This window comes from Sander lucioperca, chromosome 7, assembly GCF_008315115.2.
Source record: "Sander lucioperca isolate FBNREF2018 chromosome 7, SLUC_FBN_1.2, whole genome shotgun sequence".
Lineage (NCBI taxonomy): Eukaryota > Metazoa > Chordata > Actinopteri > Perciformes > Percidae > Sander > Sander lucioperca.
Window position 1 is genome coordinate 31,004,271 of NC_050179.1, and position 12,684 is coordinate 31,016,954.

The window sequence follows — 12,684 nt, forward strand, 5'->3', positions numbered from 1 at the left end:
CACCGCTTCCTCGCTCTTTGGGCGTGCACCCTGGCTCTCCCGTCTTCCCAATACTCTTTGCGTTTCCCATTCACATTTAGCATAATTTTCTTCCTATTTACAACCCTCAAACAGCCCAAAATGAAGATGGGGACGTGGTCAGCCTAGCTGCTACGAAGATGAATTTGTTTCCGCACCAGGGACTTTCATTCTGTTTCTCTGTCTCCTCATGGCAAGGCTGGTATTTTTACTCTGCACACCCCTAGACAGACTTGTTGAAGTTTTAGGACTTCTTGAGGTCGAAAGGCTTCTTGCTTAATACAAGCCCACACACACACACACACACACACACACACACACACACACACACACACACACACACCAACCCACCCATTGATCCCTCATTCATCCCTCATCATCCTCTGACATTTTCTGCTCAGAACAGCGCATATGCTGCGTGGGACAAATTATGCCACTTTTCTGTGTTTTGCCTAGACACCACACAGAACACACAGAGACGCATGCACACACACAGAGAGACAGACAGACACACACACACGCAGACACACCTGTCGCACAGACAGACATACACACACACACACACACACACACACACATACAGACACACCGCTCACACAAAACGCGACCTAATGAGTCAGAGTATTGCTAGCTCAGTGGTCAAATGTGCAGAACAGCAAAACCTCAACATAAACAAAGCTGACGAATGCAGCCCAAAACGCACGTGGAGACGCAGTCAGCGCGGCTGCTGCGAAGAGACATTTCTGCTTCTCCCGTGCTTCGTGGCAGGCTGAAAAAAACAATTCCTTAAATCAACCTTAGACGTGCGGCCAATTGAGTCTCCCTTGAGAGACGCGAAGGGCAGCCGAAAGTGAGTGTACGGATGCGGTCGGCTCTGGGCCGCCGCAAAGGGTATATCTCTGCACAACGCTAAGGAGTGTATTCCTGCTTCCGTCCACTCACGGCAGGCCTAATCTGCGCTTCTTCAAATCCTTTACAGATGCGCCAGAATCAATGTGTTTTCTGCAAAAAAGTGTGAGGCTGACATAAGTCTGATGCTCATTCTACTGCACACACAGAGTGCACGCTTGCTGCTTCAGGTTGTTTGTTTTTTTCCCCCTTTTTTCACATGCCGGCCGCACGCCGTCGAAGGACCCCACTTGTGGATCGAAGCTGCCGAGACGACCGTCGGGAGGGGGGCAAAATGTAACGGCAGGTATGCAGAAACGCACACACACACACACACACACACACACACACAGACACACAGACACACACACATACACACACACAGACAGACACACTCTCAATAGTGTCATTTATCCCCTATTTACATTTTCTGGGAAGATCAGCATATGTGCTGAAGGACTCCAGAAACGTGTCTTGATCAGAAATATGTAAACAAAAAGTTACACGACAAATAGCTACCAATCGACTCCAAATGACCTGAAACGCACACTTCCTAAAAATATCCTGGAGGAACATTTTCCGGGAAAAACACTTGGTCAAATTTTCACAAAATCCTACAATTAAAGTCTATGGCGCGAACATTTTCGCTTATAACTCCAGAACGGTACGTCCTACACACTTGGAAACGGACTCCGTATGACATAATTTGACCACCCCGAACACACAGAACTTGTCCCCGAGTCTCTACGGCCTTCCGTTCAGGAGATACAGACGTTTTGACTAAAAAACGTAACGTAGCTCGGAAACGAAAGGTCGTAGAGACAAGCGGGTGGTACCACGGGAAAGCCCATCATTGAAAATGGGGGGGTAGGTCAAAGTTTCATCGCTCTAGCACCTTCTGTTCTAAAGATACAGCACAAAAGGTAAACCATTTCCCATAATGCTTTGCGCTTGCAAATTTTGGGACAAAATTGCCCATATCTCAGCAATAAAACATTAAAAATGCAAAGTATTATACATTCCCGTGTTCGTCATCATGTCCTCTATCAGACTATGCTAAAAAAACATTATGGTTAAAATTTTGCACCGTCACAGAAGGGTATGTGCAAACAGAGTGGTATATATACAAAGTCGAAACCATTATAACATGTTATGGAGTCCCTATTGGTACTCTTACTGCTGTCGCTACCCCTACCGACATCCGGATTCATAGCTTATCCCTTAACCCCTCTCTCTCCTCTTTTTTGGCCCTGACCTCTGACCTCTACTCCATGTGCTCTCATATACATCTTAACAACTAAACATTTCGAGATTCATTGGTGTGTGAGTTCGGGGGCCTCGAGGAGGGGCGGGGATGTCCTGGACTTTTGCTCCTGATTAGTGGTTTGTGCATTAAGGTCTCACAGCCTTCGGCTGTGAGACTTTCTTTAATTTCCCCTAACCCTAACCCATTTGTGCCGGTGTGCCACTGTAAACCTCACGTCCAAAGAGTGCAACTTTTTCCTTCTCCTCTCCACCCACTCCTGTGGTAGATCCTGGAAAAAAAAGAGCCTGCAACCTTTCCACTCCACTCCTTCCCCTTCCCTATACTTCCATTTTGCGGCAGCGAACACTTTCTCCTTCTCCAAGAAGCACAGGAACCGGATGACAATAGGTTTCAATGAGCGATTTTCATCCACCACTGGTCCACCGGGGACCCGATGCACTCTCTGTAACTGTGCTTGATCCACCGGCACACCCAAAGCCTCGACAATGATGTTCCTCACACATATCTCCGGTTTGCCCTCTTGCAACTTCTCTTTCAAACCAACCAGAACCAGATTCTGGTGCCTGTCCTGAAAGTTGGCATCCTGCTGGGCCGCCTCAAGCACTGAGCACTTCTTGACATTTCTCTCCACTATTTGCCGAAAGCCAACGTTTTCGTCTTCCAAATCAGATATCCTACTTTCCGCTGCTTCCAGACGCTGTATGACGCCATTAACATCTGTGCAGAGGCCCGCATTGTCCTTTTTAACTTGGTCAATATCAGCTTGCAATACCAGTAGTAACTTATTAACATGCCCAGTCTCGTCCATAGCCTTTCCGAGCGATCTTTGCATAGCAGACAGGATGCTTGTATCCATGCTTCGTTTATCACCACCTGGACCAGCCGAGGTAGTTTCTTCTTCTTTTTTGTCGCCGTCCTGTATGTCCGCCATGTTGTAAGCATTAGGCCTACTTAGCAGCGTTCTAGGGGGCCTTTGGCTTTGCCCTGTTGCCATCCAAAACTTATATGTGTTACACTGTGCCAAAGGAAAGTTCTCAATCACACTTTTATCACTTTAAAGTAAGCTCTATCTCTCACATTTCGAGGTTACAGGTTATTCTGCTGGGAGCTCCGTTCTAGGCGGCCATGTTCTTCAGCGTGCTCACGTGACCCCCCCTTAATAGTACTTTTTACTAAATGTATTTTAAAGGTTATATTGTTATGTAAATATGTAATTTTACTTTTTACCAACTGTCTAGGGACTGCAGATGAAAAATAGCCTTTTGGCTAACTCTGGCATATTGACAGAAATGTTTATTAATATGCACTGTCCCTGTAATAAATAAATAAATAAAATAAAAAATATGTATTGTTGTCAGAAAAGATAATATTTCAACTTAGCATAAAAAAACAGAACATGCCACTTTTTGTTCAAATGTAAATAAAAGATGAGTAATATTTTTTTTCCACAATGATGCCTCTTGTACATCGTCTTATTATCTTTTGGGAGATATATATATATCCTACAATTATGGATTTAATGATTTATGTAATACTGCATTCCTTAATATCCCATGAATCATCAGGAATTGATGCATTTTCCAAAAATAAAGTTGGTCCCACATGAAACTCACTCAATGTCTTTAAATATTATTTCTTAGATATGTAGGCTACATAACAAGAAAGAATGAATATTAACTGAGCTACCTCATTATGTTGTGAGCAGTAGGCCTACGTGTGCTGTTGGCAAAATTGTGTAATCTGTCTGAGTCTATGTCTAACCTGGGCTGGCACATGTTCACGTTAAAAAGCGTGCGCGTGCACGAGCACTATGGCAAAGTGTCCCAGTTTTAGTTCCGGGAAATCTGGTCATCCTAAGTTAATATATATTACAAATTGGACCTTGGACGATGTGTTTATTTCGTAAGGTGATATTGTGATGATAATTAAAAAAACTTAGCCCACAAAGAGGAAATCTCACAAGTTATTTTGTCAATGAGAGGCTTTCATAGCTAGAGATGTAGGTGAGGTTACAAATGGCATATGGATGAAAATTAATTGTATGGGTGAATGATGAGCTTTTTATTTGTTATATAGCTTTGGCTTTAAATCATACTGTGTTTGCACATTTGTCAATGGGTATCTTTTTATAAATTGGTTCTTCTGTCTGTCTTGTCTGCGACAAGCAAAATATATTTTTTTGATACTGGATTGTTTAGGATTTGTTTTTTACTTGTGTTTTCTCCAGCCATTTGAATTCTTCTTTAACCCGGATGATCTTCCCACAGTGGTGGTTGAAGGGATTGAGCTAATGCTCCACTGAGTTTCTTCTTCCAGTGCTGTTGGTGATTTGAACCCGGAAGGACTTCTATTCCCGGCAGTACATCAGGGGACATATGCAGCTTTTGGCTTCCTGGTAGAACTGGAGACCTGCATCTTCATTCAAAAAAAGGAAGAGGTAAGAATTGGAAAATTGGACCCCATGAAAGAATGTAATATTGGGCCCCCATAGATCACCCATGTCAACTACATTGCTACGCCAAATATTAATAAATGTATCTTTGCAGGCTGGACTCTAAAGTAGTCTGATGTTAATTACCTGATAATAATAATCATACCTCATACTTATATACCACTTTTCAGAGTTCTCAAAAGACACTTTAGAAGAATGGCCTAAGATTAAAAAAACAAGCAGTAAACTCTTTAATAATGATGAAAAGATCAAAAGTAAAATGAAAGAAACAGTCTAGAATAGTATAGTCTAGAATTGGTGTGTAACATGATAATGAATGAGAATATAGATGCATTACTGATATTACTGATATGACCAACAAAAGCTGCACTACTGTTAGTGGCCATAAGATGGTGGCAACCCCTTTATTTACCAGTGTCTTACCATTTCCATGTACCTAGTGTAAAATGGCTCACAGTAAAATCAAATCTTCAGTTGATGGACTATAGTTTATAGTTTAGTATCTACATCTGATTTCAATGATATAAAAGAAAAAAAACTGCAATTAAGACTACTGTGTTCAAACACCCTACAGTCTCCATGGACACATCTTAACACTTTCAACAAAGTATCAACATCATCATTTCAACTACCAACTTTTTCTGATTACTTCAAACACTGCAGGTCAGCAATAGTAGGCTACTTATGCATACTAATACTTTGACTGTGTGTGTGTGTATATATATATATATATATATATATATATATATACACACACACACACAGTACACACTCAAAGTATATATATATATATATATATATGGTATAATATAATTTGAGACCATTTGACTTTGTTTGCCCATTGGGCAGTGGGAATTATTAATTATGATTTTGCAGAATGCTCCAATCTCATTCAAAATGATTTTTATTTTGTGTTTTTGTCTATTAACAACAATTTAAATATTCATTAATAACAGTCATATATTATACATATGTACAGCATTCACAGGCATGTAGGCTTAACTAAGAACATACATTTTAAATGAGAGCACATACGTAAATAAATACGTACTAAATACGGGAAATGAGAATGACATCTGCTTTATTGCTGCTTGCTGCTGTAACCCTCGTTTGGTATTTTTCTGTCTTTGTGTTTCTGTTACACCTTGATAATGGAAAACTGTATTTGTGTGTATGTGTACATGTGTGTGTGTGTGTGTGTGTGTGTGTGTGTGTGTGTGTGTGTGTGTGTGTGTGTTTGTTTGTTTTAACAGTGAGGTTCCCCTGAGGCCTGTACTACGAAGCAGGATTTGGCGTTAACGGGGTAACTTCAGGTTCAACCCAGGGTTTTCTGTACCACGGGCACATTCATGTACAGTGTGGGTGATGCGGATAACCTGAGCAAGAACACCATCTGCCGTGCAATCCGCAAGGTAGTGATGGCGAACTGAAGCTTTCTGAACCAGTGAAGCTTTCAATCCAATTGTATTGAAAAAAGGTTCAATACTGGAAGCTTCAGAACTCTGAGGACATCTGGTGGTGGAAGTTAAGGATAGCATTGTGTCACAAACTGTTTCACAGATATTATCCATGAATGTCTTTGAGTCGAAGATGAATACATTTTGAGTATGAATTCATGGATAAAGTTAGGATTTTGGTTGTGAACTTGTCTTGTGTTTGTAAACAAATACATCAATTTGGGAGGGAAATGAATGAACACATTGCACACACATTTCTGTGATTATATTGAGGATGTTGTCTCCTCAGCCAAATAGGTGAGATAGGCAGTGCAGAAGGCGTACGCTATATGAGCAATCTAACAGTCTGACATTTAGTCAACTGCCAGTGTAGTGTTTATAGAAATTGTATGAGTCAATTTATTGGGGCAGTGCTTTGTTAACAAAGAGTGATGGTGCTTATGGACAATAACAGTGCTCGTGGACAGGTCAGGGGGATATTACACAAATGTTTGTTGGAATAGACATCAAATGTCATTTTTATTCAGAAACAGAACAAACTGTTCCAGGGCTGAGCCGATTTCTTTTCTTATGTAGTATATGACCATTCTATAACTTTCTATACACTTTGCTTAAAGGTTTGTTATAAGGGAGTCCTATGAACTTTACTTTACACTTACTGAGAACATCTGGAAACTGTTAACATGAGCAGAGGTTCCCCCAAGACAGAAGAGACCTTTTTTGGAGTTGTGCCAGATAACAGGCTTCGATTGGCCAGTTCATATACTCACACATACACCCTCCCACTTTAGGTCATACATTGCATAGGATATATACGTTGCTCACACAAAGAAAAGGCAGAACGACTTTTGGAAGAATTTGAGTTGGTCGTTCTCCGAGCTCACTGCAGGAGTTTGTAAAATTGATGCTGAATCTTTGCTTGTAATAAACCTTTTTATAATCAAGATCAGTGTCGGCGGATTCCTCTTCATACAGCATCACAGCATTACTATTTAAGACACCACACTTACTGACCACTTCACCAGCTTTAGAGAAAACCCGCTCACATGGCACAGAGGAGGCAGGTGTACACAGGATATTACGGGCCAGCACGTCCAAATGAGGGTACACATGCTTGTGTTGTGCCCAAAACTGGAAGGGGTCTTCTGAATGTGGGACGTTCGGCTCACTGAGGTACCGCTGCACCTCTACGGTGGCATTTGCAGTTGCACTTTTCACCTTCCTGGTCTCTGAAACATGTTGGTCCAGCAAATCCCATAGGCCACTTCCTGAATAGTGACAAAAAAATGCATTAGGCTACAAAAATACAATATAAACATGACAATATAGACCATAGATTCATACCTGAGGACTCAGCAGGCTCTAGTGTTGCTGGGTCAGGTGGAGTGCTGCTGTCTCTTAAAAGAAATGAACATTCTGCTGTTAGCCTTCTCACAGCATTGTCAGAATTCCCAGGATTGCAAAACCCCATAGTTTTAAATCGTGGATCCAGGAGAGTGGCCAGGGAGTGTTGACTGGCTGTCTCGTAGTGACTCAATAGTCATGAGCCGTGTGAGGTTGTTGCAGAGCTGCTTAGCCATCTCACCATTCACCTCCCACTGTTTCGAACTTATGGCATGCCTCAGCATTTTCACAAGGGGAACAATTTTGGAACCTGAGTTTTTTTCTGCTGACAGCTCCACCGTTGCTTCTTTTAGGGGAGACAATGCTCCAAGGCATTCAGCTATGGTTTGGTATTCAGCTGAGGTCAGAGCTGCCAAATCGGTGCACAGTGACACCACTGCAGCACTGACTGGTTCCCTCTGCTCATACAGCCTGGCAATCATGTCATATGTACTGTTCCAGCGAGTCTCCACTTCCTGCACAAGCTTGTGAGTAGGTGTCCCCATCTGTTGCTGGATGCTGAGGAGCTGCTCTCTGGCGAAAGTACTCGTCCTGAAATAGGCCGCAATCTTCTTTGCCTTGCCCCTTATTTCTTCCAGACCCGGTGTCTGGTCAATGGCTTTTTTCACAACCAGGTTTAAAACATGGGCAATACAAATGCTGTGTCTGACCTGCAAAATAGTCCCACATGCTATCATATTTGTGGCACCATCAGTCACAAGGCATCTCACCTTTCCCTTAATCCCCCATTCCTTCATGACAGAATTCTTAGTAGCAGCTATGTTGGCTGCCGTATGCCTCTTTGGGAACTTCCCCACGGATAATAAAATAGTGGACAATTTGTCATCACCATCAATAAAATGACAAGTGATGGCAAGATAAGCATGCATATGGATTGATGTCCACATGTCTGAGGTCAGACTCACAGCTGTAACCTTCTGCAATTCTTTCTTGGCCTTCAGCTTTTCCTCCATAAACTTGGACTCCACCAAGCCTTTCAGAGTATGCCGTGAAGGCAGATATAGGACGTATCCAAAAGGCTCATAAAAGCTCTGAATCAAATATCATCCACCATTCTGAAGGGTTGTGAGTCTTTTACGACCATGTTGACAAGTGCTTCATCTATCCTGTCCTTTCTATTTTCTACAACACAACAAATGTACATTAATAATTGCATGCATGTAGGCATACTGAAATGTGAAAAACACAAACGGTTAAGACAGAAGTATATTGAGACACTACTGAGTTCACACTTGACAAGGAACAAATGAGTCAGAAGAAAAACTCACCTTGACTGCTGGATTCAGCTTGTTCAAAGGCAGTGGTACGATCATGATTGGCACGGAAGTGCCTCAACAGGGATGAGGTATTGTTATTATAGGCCAGCTTCTGGTCACAAATCAAACACTGGACCTACAAAAAAATTCACAATAAGCATCCTTAAGTGATGTTTTTTGTTTTCCAATGAAAGGATGTGCTTTTCTCATGTTTGGCCATAGCCTGTGATCATTTTTTTAAAATACATTTCCTGGCCAGTGGCGGAATATGAGCCAACATTAGATGATACATGATAGATGCAAACACACAACCGATTTTGTGAATAGGCTACACCAAGCCTATATCCCAAATGGTAGAATAGACTAGCGCTTGGCCGAATTTATATGAAAGATGTGAATATTAAGAAATTCCTATTGCCTATAGTCACAAACAATTTAATTATGAAGATATAACTTAGGTTGTAGCTAATTTAAATGCAGACTTTTTCACATTATGGAGAGCCGCATAGCCTAATGCACACCGGCGTATCCCATATAAGCAATAAAATAATATAGGCTATTGCCAACCTTGTTGGGCGAAATCAAATCAAAGTGTTCACATATCTCTGAACGGCCTCTGTCTAATCCTCGCTAAACTCTAGCAACGCTATACTTTCTACTCGCTATAAAGTATTTTATAAACTGTCTACTCACTATAAACTTACCTGCAATAAACTGTCTACTTGCCATGAATTTACTTGCAATAAACTCTCTACTCGCTACAAAGTTACTTGCAAAAAACTCTCTACTTGCTACAAAGTTACTTGCAAAAAACTCTCTACTTGCTACAAAGTTACTTGCAAAAAACTGTCTACACACGCTATAAACTTACCTGCAATAAACTGTCTACACTCTATAAACTTACCTGCAATAAACTGTCTACATGCTATAAACTTACCTGCAATAAACTGTCTACACACTATAAACTTAACTCCAATAAACTCTCTACTCGCTACAAACTTACCTCCAATAAACTCTCTACTCGCTATACTTGCTATAATAATCTCTCTATATTCACTAACTCTGTTGACTCTCCTACTGCAACAACCCACAAATACACGCCCTGTGTCGCACTATTTTTAAAGCTTTGAATTCAACGTGGGTGTGTGTGAAACGAAGCTTTGGACGTCACTGGTCACGTGATTATCACAAAACGAATCAAGCTCCGATACAAAGCTTCATTCCAAATAGGTTCATTTCTTTTATACATGCCTCGAAGCAGGAGGTTCACGGGTAACATCACTACTGCAAGGTGGTGCGTGCTTTAAGCACACTTAAATGCATTTGTAGTGTTCCCAGGGCACTTGCCCACGCAGACAATCAAAAAGGGCTTTTATGAAATAGCAGGTAAATATTCACTTAAATTAAAACTTCATCTATAAATAATCTAGGCCCCATGATGTTCACCGTTGCATATGAAATGAATCATACTCCTTAGGCTTCCCGAGGGTAATTGGTGCCATCGATTGCACCCATATCCCCATTTCTACATCGCTGGGGGAGAATGAAGGCGATTTCATTAATCGCAAATCATACCACAGCATCAACATTCAGGTAAATCATAAAGAACAGGCTACACATGTTTGGTCATACTGGTAAAGGAGGAGTCCTTCTAATTCACATTGATGTTTCCCTCACGTTAATGCTGTTATGTGGATGGACTTTTAACACAAGATGCTTTTGCAGATGACTTGTGACCATAAATGTCTGGTTACCAGCATTGAGGCAAAGTGGCCTGGGTCTGTCCATGACTCCCGGATCTTCAGGGAGTCTGCACTGTGCCACAGATTAGAGTAAGGTATGGCAATTGCAATTAATATGTTGCATTTTGTAATACGGATAATGCTAATATCAATTTTCATCTTCAGGGCTCTTTAGTGGAGTGCTGGTAGGGGACCGAGGGTACGCCTGCCAGCCCTTTCTGATGACCCCCTATCCTGACCCGAACACAGGGCCACAGAATGCTTATAATGTGGCACTCAGCAGAACAAGGGTCAGGATCGAAATGACCTTTGACATAATCAAAGCACGCTTCAACTGCCTGCGTGGCCTTTGAGTGGCCCCAGACTGGGCTTGTCAAATTGTGACAGCCTGTGTCGTGCTCTACAATGTGGCCACAATAAGAAAGAAGAGAGCCCCACCTGTCTGAAGCAACCCCCAGATGTGTTAGACCCCCTCACCCTTGACTACCCTACTGGCAGGGCCGTGAGAGAGGCTATAACAGAGAAGTTTTTTGTTTAAGGGGAGACTAAAACATGTTTTTTTTTACAATTCAGTTGGGCTATTTTGGTTCCATAGCATTTGAGCTATACAGATTTTCTTTAATAGCTGTTGCCACCACATTCTGATTAATGGAGTGGTAAAAAGGAGATATCCAAAGTGCCCAGTGTAAAAACTTTGGATTCTAATATGTTGACAAAATGAAACAAGGATTGTCATTCAGTCTTATTCCAATGTTCTGATTTACATCCTGGAAATGTATGCAAATGTAATCATATTTTACAACTTAATGCATCATTTGCTCATTTAAACATACATTTACAGGAAACTAGTAATGAAAACAATAGTTGACCTAATATTAGTTATCAACTGGGGAGGTTTCATGTTGATATGTTATCCCTATTCACTGGGGTGTCTTCCCCTTAACCCCTTCTGTTGTCCTTGGGTCGATTTGACCCATTTTCTGATCATTTCCATATCAGTAATTTGGGTTTCTTTCAACCAAAACATTTCAAACAAAAAACAACATGTATGGTACCATACAATGCTCTTCATACGTTAAATAAATTATCATTTCACTACTTTCATTGAATTTGGATGTTTTATTCACTTATATAGCTGTTTCAAAACACAATAAATATGATATCGAAAGAACAAATGGTGAAAACCCCCACAAAAGACTCAAAGGCACAACAAAAAACTTTGGGAAAAGCCACAAAAAAATTGTTAAAAGACCAAAACGTAGAAAAAAGTACAAGAAATCCATCCTAATGTGTTGTCCCTTTCCTAGGAACACAGAAAAAGAATGTCAGTGTAACTGTAAGTTTTGTCATTTATACATTCAGTTATGTACTACCTTCTTCTCATGTTCCAGCGTTTCTATCTCCAGTGTGTTTTTTAATTAAAAGCCTCTTGTACTCTATATCGAGCTCCAGGGTTGTTTTATTTAGGGCCCTCACATTGTCTGCTCCAACCTGAAACAAATAAAAGAACATTGTCCCTTTGCAAGGCACACTTGGAGGAGGTTGAAGGTGTCCATTTGACTACTGTGTTTCAAGGTCCATTGCTTACCACCTCTCTTTGTCTTGGCCTTGAAGTGGTGGCCCTAAGCTCAGGGGGTGGAATAAGTTTTTATTCCTGTTCCTGTTGAGTTTAACACCATAGCAATTTAATCAACTGAGTCATATTTGAAATGAGCACTTTAAGGACTTGTGTCTCATGTTCAGACCACCACCATTAGCAAGTCATTACAGACACTTAAATCACAGCCACACATTCAAACACTCACCATCTGTGTTGCAAGTGGTAAAAATAAAAGTGTAAAGCTCTCTGAGCAGGCAGACACAGTTTCATCATCTAGGACTAGGACCTCCACCTGAGGAAATAAATGGCCTATTTGATCAATATTCAGCAACCACATATGGCATACATACTGGCGTATGACTATTAGTTTCACTGTTACCTCTGTATGGCACACTGTGGGACGACAGTGGGTGGTGGTGGTGGCAGCAACACCACTGTATCTCCTGTCACTGCAGAGCACAGTAATACATTTCACTCCTACAATATTCATAAAGAATTGTTGAATGAACATGGTCACGTAGATTACTTGACACATACCCTGTACATATGCCTGGGTCTGTGAGCTGCTGCTTCCAGGGTCAGAAGAAATGCCCCTTTCCA

At 41.3% G+C, this 12,684-nt stretch overlaps 1 protein-coding gene across 1 annotated transcript; it reads left to right on the forward strand.

Moving 5' to 3' along the window:
* Positions 1 to 3,298: 3,298 nt before the first annotated feature.
* Positions 3,299 to 11,022, forward strand: LOC116065938 (putative nuclease HARBI1). Its single transcript, XM_036003587.1, is given in 7 exon segments — positions 3,299 to 3,318; positions 5,950 to 6,056; positions 10,051 to 10,128; positions 10,220 to 10,335; positions 10,468 to 10,579; positions 10,650 to 10,922; positions 10,925 to 11,022. Coding segments are annotated over 7 exon segments (804 nt in total).
* Positions 11,023 to 12,684: the final 1,662 nt, after the last annotated feature.